This window comes from Galeopterus variegatus, unplaced genomic scaffold (assembly GCF_000696425.1).
Source record: "Galeopterus variegatus unplaced genomic scaffold, G_variegatus-3.0.2 Scaffold8735, whole genome shotgun sequence".
In the NCBI taxonomy this organism is placed as follows: Eukaryota; Metazoa; Chordata; class Mammalia; order Dermoptera; family Cynocephalidae; genus Galeopterus; species Galeopterus variegatus.
Genome location: NW_007734846.1, coordinates 6,003 through 25,736, shown reverse-complemented (window position 1 = coordinate 25,736; position 19,734 = coordinate 6,003). Strand labels below are relative to the sequence as shown.

General features: G+C 51.6%; 1 protein-coding gene across 3 annotated transcripts in view; it reads left to right on the top strand.

The window, feature by feature from the left end:
* LOC103608714 (neurofascin-like) overlaps positions 1–16,951 on the top strand; it is a 50,490-nt gene extending 33,539 nt beyond the window's left edge. Inside the window, exons 8-16 of one of the 3 annotated variants that reach the window (XM_008593119.1) lie at positions 3,141–3,191; positions 9,237–9,348; positions 9,784–9,968; positions 11,235–11,366; positions 13,202–13,345; positions 13,929–14,040; positions 14,407–14,573; positions 15,054–15,201; positions 16,409–16,951. In XM_008593119.1, coding sequence (XP_008591341.1) covers positions 3,141–3,191; positions 9,237–9,348; positions 9,784–9,968; positions 11,235–11,366; positions 13,202–13,345; positions 13,929–14,040; positions 14,407–14,573; positions 15,054–15,201; positions 16,409–16,778 — 1,421 coding nt within the window. In that variant the 3' untranslated portion in view covers positions 16,779–16,951. The remainder of the gene's footprint in view (positions 1–3,140; positions 3,192–9,236; positions 9,349–9,783; positions 9,969–11,234; positions 11,367–13,201; positions 13,346–13,928; positions 14,041–14,406; positions 14,574–15,053; positions 15,202–16,408) is intronic. The other 2 variants (XM_008593120.1, XM_008593121.1) reach the window with 2 other exon arrangements.
* The last annotated feature ends 2,783 nt before the right edge of the window (positions 16,952–19,734 follow it).

Below are 19,734 nucleotides of genomic sequence, written 5' to 3'. Positions count from 1 at the left end.
CCCCACACACTGTTCTGAGTGGGTGTTGAGCTGCCTGTAAAGTGATCCCCGACAGGACTGCAAGCCCCGCGTGTTCCTGGCAGGGCTGCCCAGCTTCCCTCTGCTTCCTCCCCCCTCCCCCCCATCCCCCTCACCCCACTGGCATTCTTATTCCTGACCCAGGCACAGGGAGGGCCCCTGGAGGAAAAAAGTTCATTTGTCTGCAGTGTCTCCTCAGTGCATGTCGGGGTGACTGCCTGCCAGCTGGCTGAGCTGGGGAGGACAGTGTGGTCTGCCCAGGACCTCAGAGTGGCCTCAGGAACCAGGACAGGGCTGGCAACACCAGCCAGAGGGTGGAGCAGGAATTTCAGGAGCAAGATGCTCATAGAGCTTACCCTGGGTAGCCTTCAGCATCCTCACTGGACCCCTCTCCCCCTGCCCAGGACTTTGAAGCTGAGTCAGGTGACCTTCTGCCATCCTGGGCAGAGGCCATCACTGTCACACAGGACGGGACAGAGGCTTAGAGACTGAAGTGGTGAAGAGTCTTCCTCTATAGAACTGAGCAGTTAGAGATTTAAACAGAATTTAAAAGCTGGGCTTTCCAGAAACATTCTTTTCCCTACCAGAGAATGTAAGGGGTGTTTCTGCTTCATTTCTGGGTCTCCTATTCCACTGAATGAAACAAGCCCTCTGGGTGATTGGAACAGAGCCCCATCAGCTTCCTGCAGTTCTCCCAGGGGCAGCTTTGGCTGGAGCAAGTGCCAGGCATCGGAGCCAGCCCACAATTGGGCACGGTTGCTTAGAATAGCACAGTTGTGCTCTCTCTGCCGTCCTGTGTGGAAAGGACACAGGCTTTCTCTTGTGCCTTCAGAACCAGGTCCGGGGGTGGGAGACAAAACAGTCAAGTAGGGATAGCTTCAAAGGCCCTGTTCTCACCAGCTGCTCCTGCCACAGTTTGCCCATTTGGGAAGAAATAAATTTCATCACACCCAATTTTTTATTTCCTACATTAAAGGAAGAGGAGAAAGGTATATAATACAAAATACTGAGCAATCTAAAATCATTTCTGAAGTCTGTTTTGGGACGCAGTCAAAGGTAAACAGTGAAATCAGGCTAAGAAAGATGTACCCGGCCCACTGTGCCTGTGCCCTAACAGGTGCTGCACTAAGAGGCAGCTGTGGCGAGGAAGGAGGGTGTCCCCGAGGTGGACGATGGGGGCGCCACCCTGTGTCCTGCTCACGTCTAAGGCACATTCTCAGAGGAGTCAGAATGTCTCCTCCAATCGCTCATTCATGCTCCAGAATCCACAAACTGAGATCAGTTCTGAGTGGGGGTCACTTCTCTGAAAAGAGATAGGTGGCATGGGAGCATGAAAGAAGGGCCCTTTCATCTGCACATGCCACTGTCCTCCCCCAGGAGAGGAGTAAATGTCCCCTCCCCAGACCACCTGCAGTCCTACCCCACCCCAGGCCACCTCATTCCGTTGTTGATCCGTGCCCGTCTAAAGCTCCAGATACACCTGTGCCGACTTCCCAAGCAGGCTGGCTCTTTGACAGCACACCCCATCTTAAGAGATAACTGAGTAATGGAACTCCCCCTACCGGTGCTGAGTAGATCTGGGGTGCAGTGCCAGTTCCAGAAAAGAACTCGTACACCCTCTTGTGATGAGTTGTGAGGGGATTTGATCTGTCTTCACATATGCAAATGTCTTGGCACAGCACTGTCCTCCCTCTGGCAGTTGGACTGTGTTCTGAGCTTCTCAGGGCTGTCTGCTTGGCTTCCAGTCAACTGCACCAGCCCCCAGCCCCTGCTGGTACTGTCAAAACTGAACCCCTAGCTGGAAGGGGCTGGTGGTGGAGAATGAGAAGCTACTTAAGGACTTTAGTATGATTATGTGTCCTGTTCCAAAGTATCTTTCGGGCCGAGCCCGTGGCGCACTCGGGAGAGTGCAGCTCTGGGAGTGCAGCGGTGCTCCCGCCGTGGGTTCGGATCCTATATAGGGATGGCCAGTGCACTCACTGGCTGAGTGCGGTGCGGCTGGTCTCAAAAAAGGACAAAAAAAAAAACCAAAAACAAAGTGTCTTTCTTTTTTTTTCTCTTTTCTTTTTTAAAGATGACCGGTAAGGGGATCTTAACCCTCGACTTGGTGTTGTCAGCACCACGCTCTCCCAAGTGAGCCAACCGGCCATCCCTATATAGGATCAGAGCCCGTGGCCTTGGTGTTGTCAACACCACACTCTCCCAAGTGAGCCACGGGCCGGCCCTCAAAGTGTCTTTCTTATGAGGGATGCAGTCCCCAAAGATTTTAATTACCTAACGTTGGGACTGAAGCCACTGATCTTGCTCCTTAAGGAATGTCTTCAGCCCAGCACAGTCTAGACAGCTTTGCATTTCCAAGTAGTCAGCAGGCCTTGCCCGGCCCCAAGTGTAGAACTCACAGCTCACATTTTCTCCTGTCCCAAGCTCCCTTTCCTATCCTAAAATCTGAACCTCGGCCAAGCTCGCCCCTCCTCACTGGACCACAGCCTCCTCATGAGGCGGCCTTTCTGCCAACAGAGACATCTCAGAGACCATAGTGATGCCCGCCTGGTCACATTAGGGGGCTGCTTGTTGCTGGGCGCTGCCGAGGGTCCCTCTGTCCCACTCTGTCGATGACTGTGTTCTCCTCCCATTCACCTCTCACCTCCTTCAGCTTAGCGTCTGCTCGGGTGGGACTTGGCTCTTTCCCCAGGGCTCACTAACACGCCTTTCTCCTTAGCTGGCCTGATCCAGAGTCCTGGGAACTGAGGACTTGGATGAGGAGTTGTTCAAAAGACCGCCACAGGACACCACTAATCCTGGTCTCGTTTGTGCGAAAATACAGTAGGACCAAGCAATTAAAGTTCAAGCCTAATTTCTTTAATTTAAAAAGAAACTTATTTTACTGTTGCCTTCTTTTGCAGGATTTAACCTTCGTTTTCCTTTTTTGGGCTGTTTTGTGTTGCTTGTTTTTCACCAAGCGTATTTCCTTTCCCAACACACCATGTCTTTCATTTGCAAAAGACCACTGGTGCTCTCCTTGGTTGTTTCCGTGGCTTTGCATTTCTGGTTTGCTCCCCCGTTTGTGCCTCCATGACCTCTCCACGGCCTCCTGTTTGCTCACCCTCTTTTGTTTATTGCAGACCACCCCTATAATGACTCGTCCTTAAGAAACCACCCTGACATGTACAGTGGTGAGTCGTGGCGGTAACCTTGGGAGTAACCTTGCCTGTCCTAACCCCAGTTTGCCTAACTCAACTGATCCCGTGTCATTAACTCCTGCTGGGTGGCAGGACTGACAGCTGGCCAGGCCAGGGTGCCAAGGTGACACCTCCAGAATGCTGTCTGCCAGGAGGAAGGTGGCCACTGTGGGAGTTTGAGGTGGCCCATGTGGTGGCGTGGTCTCCTGTTATGTGCAAGGCTCAAGTTGCTAGATTCTGGCAAGTTGTTCACACCAGGGTAGGACATCATAAGAGCTTCCTGGAGATTTTAGTAGAAGCTTAGGTGTCAGTGGTGGATCGATGAAGAATATCTGAGAATAGGTGAGTTCCCTCAGTGTGGAGGAAACAGGAAGTCTGGGTCCTGTTGGTAGTTTGAAGAACACAGAAAGCTTCGTAGCATGTGTCTAGTTACCTCTTAAGTGTCTGCATATGAATTGCCAGCTTTGTAGTCTAGCCTTAGTTACAGGGGGTACCATTTCACAGCTAGGTCCCATGTCTCCTTAAAATCCATCTGGCAAACAGGAGTAAGGTTCCAGCTCTGAGTTTTCTTTCAAGGTTAGCATAATGAAGTTGGGCCATTTACTGTACTCTCTCACGGGGCCTCTCCTCTCCTAGTGCATGCAGATGCAGTGCCCACCAGTGCACACTGCAGCCCGTGGAGCTGTGACAGTGAGGCATATTCTCACTCATCACACAGCTGGCTGTTCAGTCTGATGAAGAGGGTCGTTGGCTATTTCCATACCTGAGTTTTACCCCTTACCATGGCTCAGGAATGTCTTGATTTCCCTGAGCAGCCAGAGGAATCATCATTTGCTGACTCTGGCGAGGCAGCTGGCCCCCATCATCAGTTATGACTCAGAAGCTGAGGCTGCAGGTCCCCAAGGGAGTCATTGTGGGCTCAGATAGATAGGATGTGTCTGTACTATGATGTGCTAATATAAACAATGGTCAGCATCTGGAGTGGGGGATGGGATGAAGGAGTGAGAGCCAGGAGAGAGGCAAAGGCTCTGACTTGGCACCAAGCAGCTAGAACCACACTGAGATTCTGCCAAAGAGATTGACTGCCCGAGGAAGTAGGGGGCCTTTGTTGGATTCTGGGCATTGTTTGTTTTCAAGATAATGGGCCCAACCACTGTTGTGTCGAGAGCCCCAGAGCACTGGTGGGGAATGTGACTTCTTCTAAATTGGATTCCAGGTAATCTATTATAGGAAGTATTCTGAAAGCCAGAGTATATCAGAGCCAGATGGTCCCATAGAGACCGTCTGGTCCAGGCTCCTCACTTTATGTAAGATAAACTATGCAGGGGAACACACGCATAGAGTATCTTATCAATGGAATAAGTTTGAGTGTTTCCAGCCACTTAAACCGGGTTTTGACCAGTGGTCAATGTTATTATGAGAAAATGACTAGGAATTCTGAGAACCATCCCAGACTATGAAATCAGGCAGAGCTCACAAGAGCTTGCATGGAGATTGGCCCCTTGTCCTCAATCCGAGGTAGGACAGGACTGACTTAAGTATGAAGCTACTGGGAAGGATATAAAACCAAAATGAGGCACACGTTGAACAAAGAACAGCTAGGCTGATGCTTCTAGAAAGAAAGAGAAAATTAAAAGGAAAGAAGAAGTTTCTTCCTGAGTGGAGGAAGCTGGACAGAGAGAGACCATCAATGAAAATTGCCGAGTGCATTTCTCTGGCTTTGAAAGACAGCATGTCTCTTCTGTAGCAGTAGGGCCACCTCATACTTGTAGTTTGTTCTGTTGGTTTCTACAGTAAGTTGGTATCTTCTGACCTGCTGAGTGAGAGGGGAAGCTGGTCTGAGATTGTAGCTTGTCACTTGGTCTCGACCAGGTAGTTAAGAGTGTGTACTCTGTGGTCAACTGCCTTGAATTAAATCCAGGCTCCAAGACATGCCATATTAGACAAGTCATTTAGTGTCTCAGAACTTTAATTTCCTCATCTGCCAAATGGATATATTACCTGCCTCATAGGATTGTTGTGAAGATTAAACAGGATAATGTGCATATGGTTCCTAGTATGGCGTTGGACGCATTATCAATGCTTAATAAATGTTACCCATTAATGGTTTTAAAGAGAATGGTTCGGTATTAACTGTTTCGTGTATAGTTCATCTGTGCTTCCGAAATTAAGGACACAGAGAACTTGAAGAGAAGCCAAAGGGGGAAAGGCAGGCACAATTATAGGAAGAAAGTACCACAGAGGGAGATGTTTTAGGGCAGACTAGAGAAACGAAAGCTGTTCAGATCCTCAGCTATACTGAGAACTGGGTAAGAGAAAAGCTCCAACGACTGTGAGAGGGATTTGGGTTAGAATTACAGACAAAATTTCCTGGCAGTGAAAGATATCAAATGTTGCTAGACAAAGAGCTTTTCTTATCTTCTGGGGTTGTTTGATCAGCCATTTCTAGAGCCAGAGAGGTAGATGAGATGCCAGTAATCCAGCCCCTATTTTCTCTGGTTCTCAATTCTGAGAATCAAAAGCAGCAAAGCGGTCTGGATGTAGGATCTGGCTGCTCCCAAAAGCTGTTTTTGTCAAAGGTCCTTAGGTACACCTGATTCATTGAATTCTCCTGTTCTGCTAACACACAGTACTTGACAGAGGGGTGCGTCAATCTTGACCTTTTCTCCAGCAGGAGACGATCAAGAGGCATTTTCCATTCGACCTTTAAACAGTGTGGTTGAGGCGGTGTCATCTCCTGATACCCCCTGGCTGACCACATTCCCCTGGAAACCCATGAGTCCACTCTGAGCTACAGCTTAAGAGTAGGAGAGCATTGGCTGTCCTTGGGCTGGAGGTCACATGGGCCCGTGTGGGAAGCTCTTCCTGAATCCACACAGACTTGAGCTTTAGCATCTGGATTCTGAGTTCGGTCAGGTATTAGGTCAGACCCCACCCTGAAGATCAGGGAGAGTAACAGAAACATCATCAGGGTGTATAGGCTCTCAGGGATCCCTGCCTCCATGGTAAAGAGGGCGTCCTACGACATCCAAGGAGAGACTGTCATTTTCCACCATTTAGAGTGTCAGAGAGTAACTACCTTTGTCTCAGAGATTCTTCCTGTACCTACTTCTGCAGGGAAGGAAATGGGGTACCCTCCCTGGAGAACAGTGGATCCAAAGCCAGCAGCTGGGTTACCCTTCCTAAATTTTCATATAAATTTATATGCTGCAATCGATCACATTTCTTCAGAATCTCCCTTTGGGGGCCAGCTTTCTTGTTCCTTCATGATACCGTGTGTCCCCCTGACTCTGCTTCAAGCTTTCTGTGCCCTGAAAGATCCAGCTGGGATGCCTTTGGAGCCTCTTAATTTTCTCCCCAGCTTCTTTTTCTCCAGCTTGGATCTGAGTTTATTTAATAGCCACTGAGGAAAGATGGAATCTTAGCTGAGAGGGAGAGAATAGTAAAACATCGTGGAAGACTTTCACCAGAGCAGCTCACTAAGACAAAAGTAGCTTTCTCCTTTACCTCTGTTACCCGTGCTTGGATTTTGGTTTTCTTTGGTTTGAGTAAGAAAGATATTCCCAAAGTTAACAGTCAGAAGTAGGGACAAGCCGGGTATCCATCTTCAGACACAGAGGCGATGTAGGGTAGGTGTAGAGTTTCAGTGCTGAATGGTCCAGAGTCCAGAACATAACTAGCTTGTGCCTGTGGGCAAGTCTGTTGACTTCACTGAGCCTCAGTTTCCTCTGCTGAAAATGGGGTACAACCCCCCGGGTTTGTTGCAAGGATTAAACATGTGATATAGATAGAGCTGCTGGCACAGTGCTCGGCCCGTAATAAATGCTCACCAGCTGGTGACCCTGACTATTACCTCTGACTTTTAGGATGTTCTTTCCTCTCTTTCTGAACTTCGGCTTATTTCCCAGTAGCTTCTCCTTCTTTGGGATAATTCTACGGTTGCTAGCCCACATCCTACAAATGCAGTATTGCTATAGTCTTTTTATAGTCACAGCTACAGCATGTCAAGGCACCCACAGCGGGACTCTGTGCTAATTTTTCTTCCTTCCTGTCCTTACTGCTTTGCTGGTTGTGTGTGCTTGTGGCGGTACATGCTATGGTGTGAATTAAATGTCCACAGGGTCACAGATGGGTTTCTGCAGATTTTTTCCCTGCATTGAAGGAGGATGACGACTGAGCTGGGACCTCTTCCACAGAATCCCAGTTTCCCGGCTCTTGACAGATTTGCCAACCCGACACCAAAGCCTCCTGCCCTGGAATCTCCTTATAGTACCCTTGACCTTGCACGGTCTTGACTGTTTTGGTGATTCTGTGACAATGGGTGGGAGGAAGCTGCTGTTGGTGTCAGGCTTCCTTGGTATGAACAGCTGGATGATATAAGAGCTATAGGTATAGATGGTAACCAATTAACCACATAATGGATTAACCCCTTCAATAGCCACTGTTGTATATATGTGTGCTTTGGGGACAGATGAGGACATCTACAGAAGGAGAAATAACATATGGGGTAAACTGTTGCCTTCCTTTTTGTTCTCTTCTCCCCCTTTAATTCATTCATCCCACAACCATTTCCTGAGCACTTGCTACGTGCCATGTATTGTGCCACCAGCCCAATGACCTCTGTCCATGTTTCATCCTTTCTTCTCCTGACAAAAAGATAAAGTAGAAGCAAACTCTATGAAATGCTCTTCCCCAGTGGCCAATGGAGAGAGTCTGAGAACCCCTAGGACAGGAGCCCCACTGGTCCAGCCGGGCACCAGCCCAACCAGCATGCTCCCTCAGGGAACACCAGTGACACAGAGATAGAGTTCCCCACCACTCTGTCCTCTCCCTGCCAGCGCCAGTTACACCCTGGGACAGCGGCCTTTGTTCTCACTCGAGGCACCTCCGAGGGCTCCCAGCTCCTGGCCACTCCGCCTTCCCTCCACGTCCCATTGTCCAGCTGAATCGAAGACCCATTAATCCCATGGGCAGGCTCAACTTATATTTTTAACTCTTCTTCTTTACAATCATCCACCTTGGGCAGGGGGTGCCTTCTCCAGTTTCCCTTCTGCCTTGGGGTTCCTCACTGGAAATTTCTTGCTCTTCTCCCTTTTTATTCGTTTCCATGGAGCTGTGCAAAGAGTTATGGGATGGGGGAGGCTCGGGTAAGGTAGGTCCACTCTGCTGTGTGTGTCCACAGACTGTCATGGCAGGGAAATAGCCATCCTGAAAATGTCAGTCTCTGTGAGCCACCTGGCCTTTAAAACCCGCATGGATTTCATTGATCTCAGACCCGTGGCTTCTCCAGCCTCGTTGAATTGTAGATCACCCCCTCCAACTTGGCTGCCATTCCCTGTCACCCCTCCCCCAGTATCTCACATGCAATTAACACCCTCCTCCCTAGCCCCCTTCCAGAGTCATTAGTGAGAAGCAGAATGGTCTCGGCCCCAGAGTGATTTCCTGTCATCTCTGCTCATTAATTCTCTCCATGTCTTTGCTAAACCATTAATAACTCTCCCTGCATCTCTGACAGTTTATGTGGGGCTTTGTGATTTCATCCCAGCTCCTTGTCTTCAGGGTCCCAAAGAGCAGGCTGTCTGTCCTGTGGTCCCAATACCTGCATTCTCTTTCTTCCACATTCCTGTCTGGGGAGGAAGAACTGCTGTGGAGATGGCCTGTCCTGCCCTGGAGGCCACCACAGTGGCCTCTGAGATCCCAACACAGGATGCTGCTCAGGGAATAGACCTTTCACTGCTTAGACAGCCTCCTCCCCTGCTCCAGGGGAGAGGAGGTCTCCTGAACTTTGAGGGATGCCAGCCTTCTCTTGGCAGATCTTTCCAGATCTTAGAGCTGCTCACACACATGTGCGGGTGGGGCTGAGGCACCCAAGCTTCCTAACACATCTCTCTTAATGACACCCCGGTCCTTGGGGTGGTTTCAGCTGGGAGGGTCTGGCAGGGGGTGTAGTGACATTTCTCTCTAGCCTGACAGCTTTGGCCTGGCAGGGTCAGCACTCTGGGCAGGAGGCTCATGGAAGCTTGTTCTATCCTATTTCAGCCCGAGGAGTTGCAGAGAGAACACCCAGCTTCATGTATCCCCAGGGCACCTCGAGCAGCCAGATGGTGCTTCGTGGCATGGATCTTCTGCTGGAGTGCATCGCCTCTGGGGTGTATGTACAGTGTGCACCCCCCTCGGCCACCCTCCAGGAGGATAGGGATGGGAGCCTGTCCCGGTTCTGTTCTTGCCACGTTTGGGGAAAACCAGCAGCACAGCAAAGAGAGAAGCAAACAGCCCTAATGAGCAGGACCTTCCAACATAGTCACATCCATCCCATCCTGGGCATCTCAGTTTTAGATAATGGGAAAAGGAGGTGGTTAGGTGTCCTGTCTGTGCATTAGAATCTCGTGGCACCTTGGCTAAGTCCCTCAGGCTCTCTGTGGCTGAGTGTCCTCCTCAGTATAGGAAAGACCACCTACCTCTTTGAGGACGTGCATGCTCCTGAGCCAAGTACACTTTTAGGACACTGGGGTGTCCCAAGCTGTATAGAAGAAAAGGGCCACATTTAGTGATAAGTCCTTTGTTTCCTGCTTGGTGCCTCTCCTAGCCCAACACCAGACATTGCATGGTACAAGAAAGGTGGGGACCTCCCATCTGACAAGGCCAAGTTTGAGAACTTTAATAAGGCTCTGCGTATCACCAATGTCTCCGAGGAGGACTCTGGGGAGTACTTCTGCCTGGCCTCTAACAAGATGGGCAGCATCCGGCACACGATCTCGGTGAGAGTGAAGGGTACGTTGTATGTATTTCTCATTATGATTATTTTGCCAACCCTAAATACCATGACCACTCTTCCCTCTGAGGTTGGTTGGGGACAGAGTGAGTGGGGGAAACTTCCAACACAGCGTTTAGTGGCAGTAGTGACCTGCCATGGATGGTGTCACCCCTGGACATGAGCATGTGTGCACACACATGTTGGGGGGAGAGTAAGGGAAAGAGATCCACTCTGACCATCCTCCAATGCTCCTTGGTGCTGGGGCTCCCTCAGTAGGTGGATTTTCTCCCACGGCCCATCTGGATCACACCCAAAGGCTTTTCTTTTATTCATTTTGCATTCCCGTTCGTGACGTGTTGTCTTGGCCCTGTGCTGTCTGTGTACGTGCATGGAACTGTGCTTCTTTTTAAAAATGGGCAGTCATCGTAGCCAACAAAATTTTTTTTCTTAATCACTTTCCTCCCCCAAAAGCAGAGGTGGCCCACCTGAGCTACTGACGCAACAGAGCACATGGCTTTCTGGGTCCCAGCCGTGGGTGGTGGGCTATACAAGTCACTTCTCGGCCTGGGGTGTCATGAGTGGGATGATGAGGACTGAAACCAGAGGACGAGAACTTTCTTAGCACACAGTTGATTGATTTCGTGATCCTGGTTTCAGCACCACACAAATTAGGAGGTTCTTAACCTTTTTGGGGGAGCTATCAAGGTCTTTGAGAATCTGATACAAAGGACCCTCTAGTCAGAAGAACGCACATATCCACATATTCACAAAATTGTCCAAACAACTGAAAGGGGTGGCCAGCTAAGAACTCTCTAACCGAAGTTCAGCGCCTAAAGAAGTGAATACATAGGCCTTTCCCAAAGAGTCTGATCTTGCAACAGCAGAAATCCAGAGGGACCAACCCAGTGCCACTTTACTGCCTTCTCTGGCCATGGGTTGAACCCTTAGGTGCACATCATAAAACCTGCAACCTCTAAAAGCATTAGCTGCCCAGGCCTACCCTGGGGATTCTGATTTAGTAGGTCTGATACAGGCCCTAGCATCCTAAGCAGCCTATCTAGTACTATTGTTCTGTGAAATGGAAATACACAGGTCAACATCGTGCAGCCAGGCCGGCCAGGCACGGCTGGACCGAGTCATCCCCATGAGGATGAGCTCTGGGGCAGGTGGGGAGGCTGGCACTGGGGCTTAGCAGCTCCTGCCTTCCTAGACGGAGCCTGCGTGGTTCCTCGGCCTGCCCCGTGCCATCTAACTCCTCCACCTGTGCCTGCCTTGTCTTCCAGCTGCTCCCTACTGGTTGGATGAACCCAAGAACCTCATCCTGGCTCCTGGTGAGGATGGGAGACTGGTGTGTCGAGCCAATGGGAACCCCAAACCCACTGTCCAGTGGATGGTGAATGGGGAACCTTTGCAGTGTAAGTAACAAGCTACTGTCCCACACGACTGTCCTCTCTCTCCTGTCAAAAGTCAGATCCTCATCACTGGGCCAGCCTGGGTTGTACTAGGTGAGGAAAAGAGTAGCCTGTGGCCCGTTGCTTCTCAGCAGCCCATTTCTTGGGATACCTCAAGTGGCAGGGACCCTTCCTCATCTTTGTGTGAGAACAGGAGGCCAGAGCCCTGTGTTTATGTTCCCGTGTTTAGGATATTTCTGCTCTCGGATTTTTCTTAAATCTCTTCTGTGTGCCTGATGACAACTACAGAATGCAGTTCAGGCCTGGGGTCTAACCACATCTCCGAGGGTTTGGGCTCTGAGTGGCGGCTGGGGCTAGGAAGGTACAGGAGAGCTCAGTAACCCGTTGGTGCTCATTAACCAAGTCCCACTGTCTGCTGAGGGCGGAATGAGAGGCAGGGTTATGTGACCATGTGAAAGATTATAGATGGATATGAGGAAGGACTTCCCCATGACCGCAGAGATGCACAGGTGTAATTAGAAAGTAGGCACAGACTTTGAGAAGATTTCATCCTGCCCGGATGGATGGAGGAGGTGACTCCAGGGCCCTTCCCTCTGGGGGTCTTGGTCAAATTTTCACATCACATTCTCTCTGGTTGCATTTACTTTTTTAAATGTCCTGTCATTACTTTCTCTAAGGGGTCAGAGAAAATGTAAGCAGTGATATCAACCAAATGGAGCAAAAAATAGATGGAACTCAGAATATAACTTAAAAGCAGCACTGTTAGAAGCAGGTGGAGAGGCAGGGGAGATAGGTGGATGGGAGCACTAGAGCACATCTTTTTAGACATTTACTGTGTACCCGGCACGGTGCTAGGTGCTCTGTTATCTCTTTAGTCTCAACGTTGAAGGTGAGACAGCACTCCTGATGGGTGCACTGAATTACCCAGGATCCCATGGCTCGTAAGTGGCGATGCTCGGGGCTGCTGTGAGACTGCAGTGCACCTGTGCCAGCTCGCGCTGAACCTGTGGTCAGCTCAGTAAATAGCATCCCCCCGGCCACAAACGGAAGTGCGGACACTGCCTGCCCTCTGCAGTTCTCGCTGTCCTAGTAGCACATAGGGGTAAAGCAGGCATCGGTGCTGAACTTCCCAGTACCATTGAGTACATGCAGCCCAGGAATTGCAGCTGAGCCTTGGCCCTGGAAAGGTCACTCGTCACTGTCCCCAGGGAGCACGTAAGTGGAGTGATGAGGAGGAAAGTTGGTTCCATGGGAGTTGCTGGGCCAGGAGACGTCAGGTTGCTGGCATGACCTCCCTGGGTACCTTTTTGCTGAGCAGGGACCCAGGGATGGATGAGAATGCTGACCTTGTCTCCATTTGCTTCTGCTGATTCCCCAGTTCCAGGCTCCGACTCGCTGTCTGTGGAGTGGCGCCCACAGGGCCAGACTCCTGCCTCCTCATCCACTGACTTCCCTAGTGGGTCTGGGTGATCCTGAGTGAGTTCGTGGACTCTGCAAGCCACATCCAGAAATCTCATGGAGGAAAGTCACCTGCTAGTGGTTAAAGATAAGAAGAGTGGCAGTCCTTTACTTTGCTAGAAAAGATGGGAGGGGGCCGGCCCGGTGGCGCACTGCTACAGTGCGCCGCTTGGGAGCGCGGCGGCGCTCCCGCCGAGGGTTCGGATCCCACATACAGACCGGTTCCCGCTCACTGGCTGAGCGAGGTGTGGGCGCGACACCGAGGGTTGCGATCCCGTTGCCGGTCCCGGTCCGGGCTGGGAGCCCTGGCCAAAGCCCCAAGTGCCCTTCACCTTGCCCTCCCCCATTTCTCACAAGGATCATCTCTCTCATATCTGTAGCGGCACCACCCAACCCAAACCGTGAGGTAGCCGGGGACACCATCATCTTCCGAGACACCCAGATCAGCAGCAGGGCCGTGTACCAGTGCAACACTTCCAACGAGCACGGCTACCTGCTAGCCAATGCCTTCGTCAGTGTGCTGGGTGAGCGCATCCCTGCATCTCGGCCCTTCTCTGCTCACCCGTGGCACAGTCTCCCTGGGGCTTGGTTATGTCCCGGGCCACACTCTCCTCTGGAGATTAGCTTTCTGGGCAGGGTAAGAGAAGTCAATCTTAGCCCCTCCTCCCCCTGATGGGAGAGGGAGGCTGTCTCAACTCCTTGGTATATCCATGTTGACTCTCGCTGGGCTCACACTTGGATCTCATGGTGGGAAACGGTGCTGAATATGTTTGCTGTACTCCCTGATCAAGGAGAGGGTGGTGGGAGGGGTTGGCTAGAAGATGTCTTAGGGCTGTGGAGGGGGTAGCTGCAGAACCTGCTGGGTAATTTGGGGAAACCCATTGCAGATGCTGGATTGGATGTAAGGTAGGTTGAGGGCAGATGGATAAACTTACTCCTTCCTCACCCAATCCTTCAAGGCTTCTTGAAGGAGGGACAGTTGGTAGGGAAAAGTTTCTCGATGCTTAGAAAGCTGCTGTAAGGAGAAAGCATGTAGAGATGAGACCGGAGGGGAGGAAATGGAAGGGCTAGGCACCACACCCAAGGTCGGTTCTCTGGGAATTTCAGATGTGCCACCTCGGATGCTGTCACCCCGGAACCAGCTCATTAGGGTGATCCTCTACAACCGGACACGGCTGGACTGCCCGTTCTTTGGGTCTCCCATCCCCACGCTCCGATGGTAAGTTCCAGGAGACCAGACCTTCCCCAGTAGAAGACATCTGTCTCACCTTCCTCATTCCCATCTGGTCCATACTAGGTATTCAGCAAAACCTGGGAACCTTAAAGGGTCGAAGCTGGGAGGAACTTGGCAGATCATCTGGGTCAACCCCCTTATTGTACAGAAAGGGAAATTGAGGCCTGGAGAGGGGCAGAGACTTGCCAGGGCCACCTAGTGGTTGGAGGCAGACTGTACAAGGCTCAGGACTCCAAACTGCTAGCAGGGGGCTTTTTCCACTGCCCCCATGGTCTCTCCACTGGTTGCTGCCCTGCTCCCTTGGGCCAATCCTTTCTCAGTATGCTGTGTGTTCTGCTGCTCTGTCGTGAGGTTTAAGAATGGACAAGGGAGCAACCTGGATGGTGGAAACTACCATGTCTATGAGAATGGCAGTCTGGAAATTAAGATGATCCGTAAAGAGGACCAAGGCATCTACACCTGTGTTGCCACGAACATCCTGGGCAAAGCTGAAAACCAAGTCCGCCTGGAGGTCAAAGGTAAAGGAAAGGGTTCGTAGGTAGGAGTTCAAGGTGGGGAAGGAAGCCATGCTTGCAGTTATCCGTGCATGATAATTCCTTTTGAAAATGCAGCGCATTTAATGTTTAATCCCAAGTAGGGCTCCTCAGTGTGTGTCTGCGCGACCTTCCAGCTGAGCCAGGTGCTGGGAATAGTTTATTACCAGCCTGGTCCAAGGGGAATAAGAAGGAAAACCTGCTACTACCCACACCAGCTTCCCACCACCTCCGCAGAAATTACATTGCGTATTCCTGAGCCAGACAGAAAGGGTTTGGGGGATTATTTACTATTTGGGATTACCCACACCAGGACTCCCCCTCCACTCATACAACTTCATACTGTTTCTGCCACCTTCCATGGTTGGTCCAAGGCCTAAAGGTCAGGCGTGGCCCACCGTGTGGCCACGCAGGGGTGGTGGCCAGAGAGTGGGCCAGTGGTGCACTCCCTGGGCTTCTCTACAGACCCCACCAGGATCTTCCGGATGCCTGAGGACCAGGTTGCCAAAAGGGGCACCACGGTGCAGCTGGAGTGTCGGGTGAAGCACGACGCGTCCCTGAAGCTCACTGTCTCCTGGCTGAAGGACGACGAGCCACTCTACATTGGAAACAGGTTTCCGTTCCTTACTTCTCTCCTCCTGGTGCTAGTGTGAGGGGCAGTTTGTTTTCCTTGCTCTTGGTGACACACTGAAGAGCCCCGCGACAGGTGACCTGTGTCATGTGTGTCACCAAGGAGCTACTGAGGATGGGGTGATGGCCACAGTAACCCTCCCACCTCAAGGGAGACCCCTGTCCTGCACCCTTGTCCCTCCCTCCCCTCACTCTTCTCTATTCCCCTGCCCCTCCTTTTATCCCTCCCTGTCTCCGCTTTTCTGCCTCTGCCACACCGACTCCATCCTTTCGGCCCTGTTTGCAGTACTCCTGTTCTCCAGGAGAGGGCAGGGTTGGCCCACACCGACGATTTCTTCTGTAGTTGGTGGTTTTCAGCCCCGGGACACTTTACTCTATACCTACTCCTGCCTCTCCTCCCACCCCAGATTCTGATTTCACTGGTGTAGGGGTAGGACTCAAGCAGTGACAGTGTTTAAAAGTCCCCCTGGGGGTTTCTCATGTGTGGGCAGAGTTGAGACTGCACTGGTCCAAACCTCCTTCCCCAGGGCTCAGCCTTGCTGTGTCCTCTTCCATTTCCCGGCCCTGTGGTTAGACATAGCTGTTTCCAACCATCATCTGAGTTTTTGCAGGGGGTGCACCCTGCAGACAGGCATGGCATTCCAACACTCAGTTGGTGCTGACAGCCTAATAGTCCCATCCTGCTCTGGGTGTCCTCCTTCCTCTGTGGGAGACGGTTCAGAGGAGGCCGGGAGCAGGCCAGCCTGAGCCCAGGTGCAGAGGAGCCAAGCCTGAGCTGAAGATAAACACAGCTACTAGTATGGGAGGAGCAGGGATACCTCTCTTGCTTTTGGCAGTGGGCCTAATGGTGCCCTAATTTGGGAGGGGTACACAGCCCAGTAAAGGCACAGAGACAGACGCAAGTATGGAATTTGAAGGAAGTGACCATAGTTTGGGACCATATGAGCTCTGCCCACTTTCTCTTTCCCCTCCGTCGAGTACCATAAGGGCCCCAGGTGACCGTGAAGTCTCATCTCTCTCGAAGCATTGAGATGGAGCCTCCTATCCCCTGGGGGAGCCGTGGCTTCCCAGCTCAGCTGCTGCTGCTTCCCTCTTCCTCCTGATCACGACCCCCCTCCGGGGAAAGAGCAGCGGGCAGTGCCCAGCACTCCGCCCAGCCCCCTCCCAATCCCTCTGCGGCATCTTTGTAGGATGAAGAAGGAAGACGACTCCCTGACCATCTTTGGAGTGGCAGAGCGGGACCAGGGCAGTTACACGTGTGTCGCCAGCACCGAGCTGGACCAAGACTTGGCCAAGGCCTACCTCACCGTGTTAGGTAACTGCCACTGCTCACGTTGGCACTGGGCTCCCCTGCCCTGCCTCCCCGGCAGTCAGAGAAGCAGCGGGCCATGGTCGGTTCCAAGGGCAGTGCCTGGAGTCAGCGGTCAGCCAGGCATGGGCATCTGTTGCCTTTTGATCTCAGGGTTAGGAAGCTGCCACTTTCAGAACAAGCTGTGCTGGACAGCTTACCTCCTGAGTGCAATCGTCAACGCCCCCACATCTCAACTGAAGGGAGCTTGAATGATACAGGGAAAGTGGAGAGGGATTTCCTGTTGTGATCATTTTTACCTCCTTTACAGCTAACTCTATACCACTAAGTTGATTTAAAACAGCCCATCATTAAAGCAAGGCTGAGTTTTGTGTTTGTGCTTCCAGCAAGCTTCACCTTCCTCCCTGTCCCACCCCATTCCTGGTTTTTGGAGGCATTTCACAGTGTTCTCTGCACTGAGCAGGATGGTGCCGTCTGTTCCTGTCCTTGCATCAAGGCCAAACTGTAAATACTAAGCCATCCCAAACCAAAGGGAAGGTGGCCTCTCCCTCCCCGGGAAGCAGATCCCCTATGGTCCCCTCATCACCTCTGTCCTCTCCCTGGGTGCCCTACTGCCATCGGTATTGGTGTACTCTCCCTTCTGCAGTGGAGAGGCACAGTTGCCCAGGCACAGTGGTTGTACTGGGACGGGAAGGAAACAGAGGTTCTTCCCCAGCCATGGAGAAAACATAAGACGGCCTCTTTAGGGGTAGGGGGTTGTCCATGGAAGGGCCAGTGAAGCTGTGCCTGGAACCCCTCAGGCTGGGGACAGCTGTTCAAGCCTTGGCTGTCTGTTCCCATCCTTCCAGAACACCTTTAACCCTGGATAACCTGCTAACCCTGATAACCTGTCTTACCTTTGCAGCTGATCAGATCACTCCGACTAACCATTTGGCTGCCCTGCCCAAAGGTAATTTATACTAATCCTAGGGCCCTCACCAGCATCTTCTCTAGGCAGCTGGGTGGTGTAGTCCACGAGGAGGAAGTTGCTTCAGGAAGGGCGTATGGTGTGTAGGCTAGGCCCATGGACTACCATTGCCACTCCCTGCCTCATGTGACCTTCCAGGTGCCCACACCCACCTCCCTGGGCCCATGTCACAACCCTGCTCTGGGCTTCCTGCTCCTTTTGCAGGTTGAGCTCGGAAGTCCTTGGCTGCTGTTTTACTCTGTCCCTTACCCCTGGCCACACTCAGTACTCCCTTGTGGTGGCTGGTTCTCCTTCCACAGGTTGGCCTCAGAAGTGGCCAAGGTCTCATCAGGGAAGCCCACTCCCTTCAAGCGATCTGTAGGCGCACTGTTTCGCAGCCTCTCCACATCTGCTACTGTGTGTCTGTTTACAGTCTACACACACGCGTGTGCACGTGCAGCGATGTGGGCTCCTGTGACTCCCCTTCCAGGTCCTTCCAGAAACCAGCTGAGATATGGAAATAACTGGTTCAGGGAGCCAGGACAGGGAAAAATCTTGCCTACCCCTGTCAGTCAGTGGCCAGATGGCTTTCTTTATTCCCAGGCCAAGATGGTACTTACAACCACTAAAGCAATCCCAGTGAGATTGGAGCTCTTGAAAGGTGCCACCCCCCCCCCGTTTGGAAGCCTGCCAGGGGTCCTCTGTCCTGTTGTTCATTACTGAAATTTCTAGACTAAGTCTCTGTCTTCTCACTTGGCCTGGTATTCTTTCTTTGTCCCCTCCCAATTCCCTTAACCTGTCGGTCCTGCTCAGCACTCCAAGCCCCTTCTTGAGCTCCTGTCCCCTCAGAGCCTTGGCACACTGAGAAGATAGTTATGATGAGAAAATGTGGCAAAATCCCATGCTTCCTCATCAGATTTCCTAAATGCCGTGATCATGGGTCTAATGAGAAGGGTAGCATTTTCCAAAGGCTTGCATTCTAAGAACACCTGCAGAAATGCAGTGGGTTGGTCCCAATTCTCTCCGTGCCCTGCATGATCCTCTTTATTTCCTTGCTTCACACCCTTTGACAATCTTTTGGGGGTGGTGGAATTTGGGGTCTTTGTTCTTCCTCAGCCCACTGAGGGAAGGGGGTGGTTCCTGTGCTGACCCTCCAGGGCAGGCTGGGGTTGGATCCTGCTGGTAGTGAAGCCCTCAGCTCATCAGGCGCCTGTCTAGGGCTGCGCCAGTACAATGACAGGCTAGCTCTAAGTCAGGAGCCCTGCATGGTGTCCTCTCTGTGCTGCCAGGACGGCCAGACCGACCCCGGGACCTGGAGCTCACCGACCTGGCCGAGAGGAGCGTGAGGCTGACCTGGATCCCAGGGGACGATAACAACAGCCCCATCACAGGTCAGCACAGGGCCTTGTGCTCCCAAGCCACTGAAGAGGGACAGTATCTGCCTCCAGCTGAGGTCCCGCCTGGTTTCTGCTCCCCCCTCTGACTCACTTGGTGTGTGTCTGGGCTATTCTCAGAATGCACAGAGGCCTTGGTTTCCCTTTCTGTGTTTTGGGAAGAATCTCCCCTGTGCCTCTGTCTATCCAGGGGAAATTATGGAGATGGACGGGGCCAAAGAGTCACAGCATTCTCTTTAACGGAGAATGCTGTGACTCAGCTCCTGAGACAGCTCTGTCTTCCTTGCCTTCTCAGACTTCATCGTCCAGTTTGAAGAGGACCAGTTTCAACCAGGGGTCTGGCATGACCATTCTAAGTTCCCAGGCAGTGTCAACTCAGCTGTCCTCCAGCTGTCCCCCTATGTCAACTACCAGTTCCGGGTCATTGCTGTCAACGAAGTTGGGAGCAGCCACCCCAGCCTCCCGTCTGAGCGCTACCGAACGAGTGGATCACGTGAGTACTTGACTGCTACCAGAGAAGGCTCTGGAACCAGGCACCCTGAATTCAACGTAGTTCCCGCAGTTTCCAGCCACATGAACTTGGGCAAGTTACTTAACTTCTCCAAGGCTCGGCTTCCTCATCCGTGAAACAGAATAATAATAATTGCACCTTTTAATAATAATAAGCCCCACCTTCTGGGGCTGTTATTAGGAGGACAGTTGAAAACGTATGTCAGGTACTTACCAAATGTTAACTGCCATTTTTATTATTACTAATATTAATAATTCTTGACTATCTGCTTTAAAGGGGAGAGCTATGGCAAAGATGTGCAGTAGAAATATAGAACCTGGTGTTATATCAGATTTCTTTGCCTAACATCTTTGGGT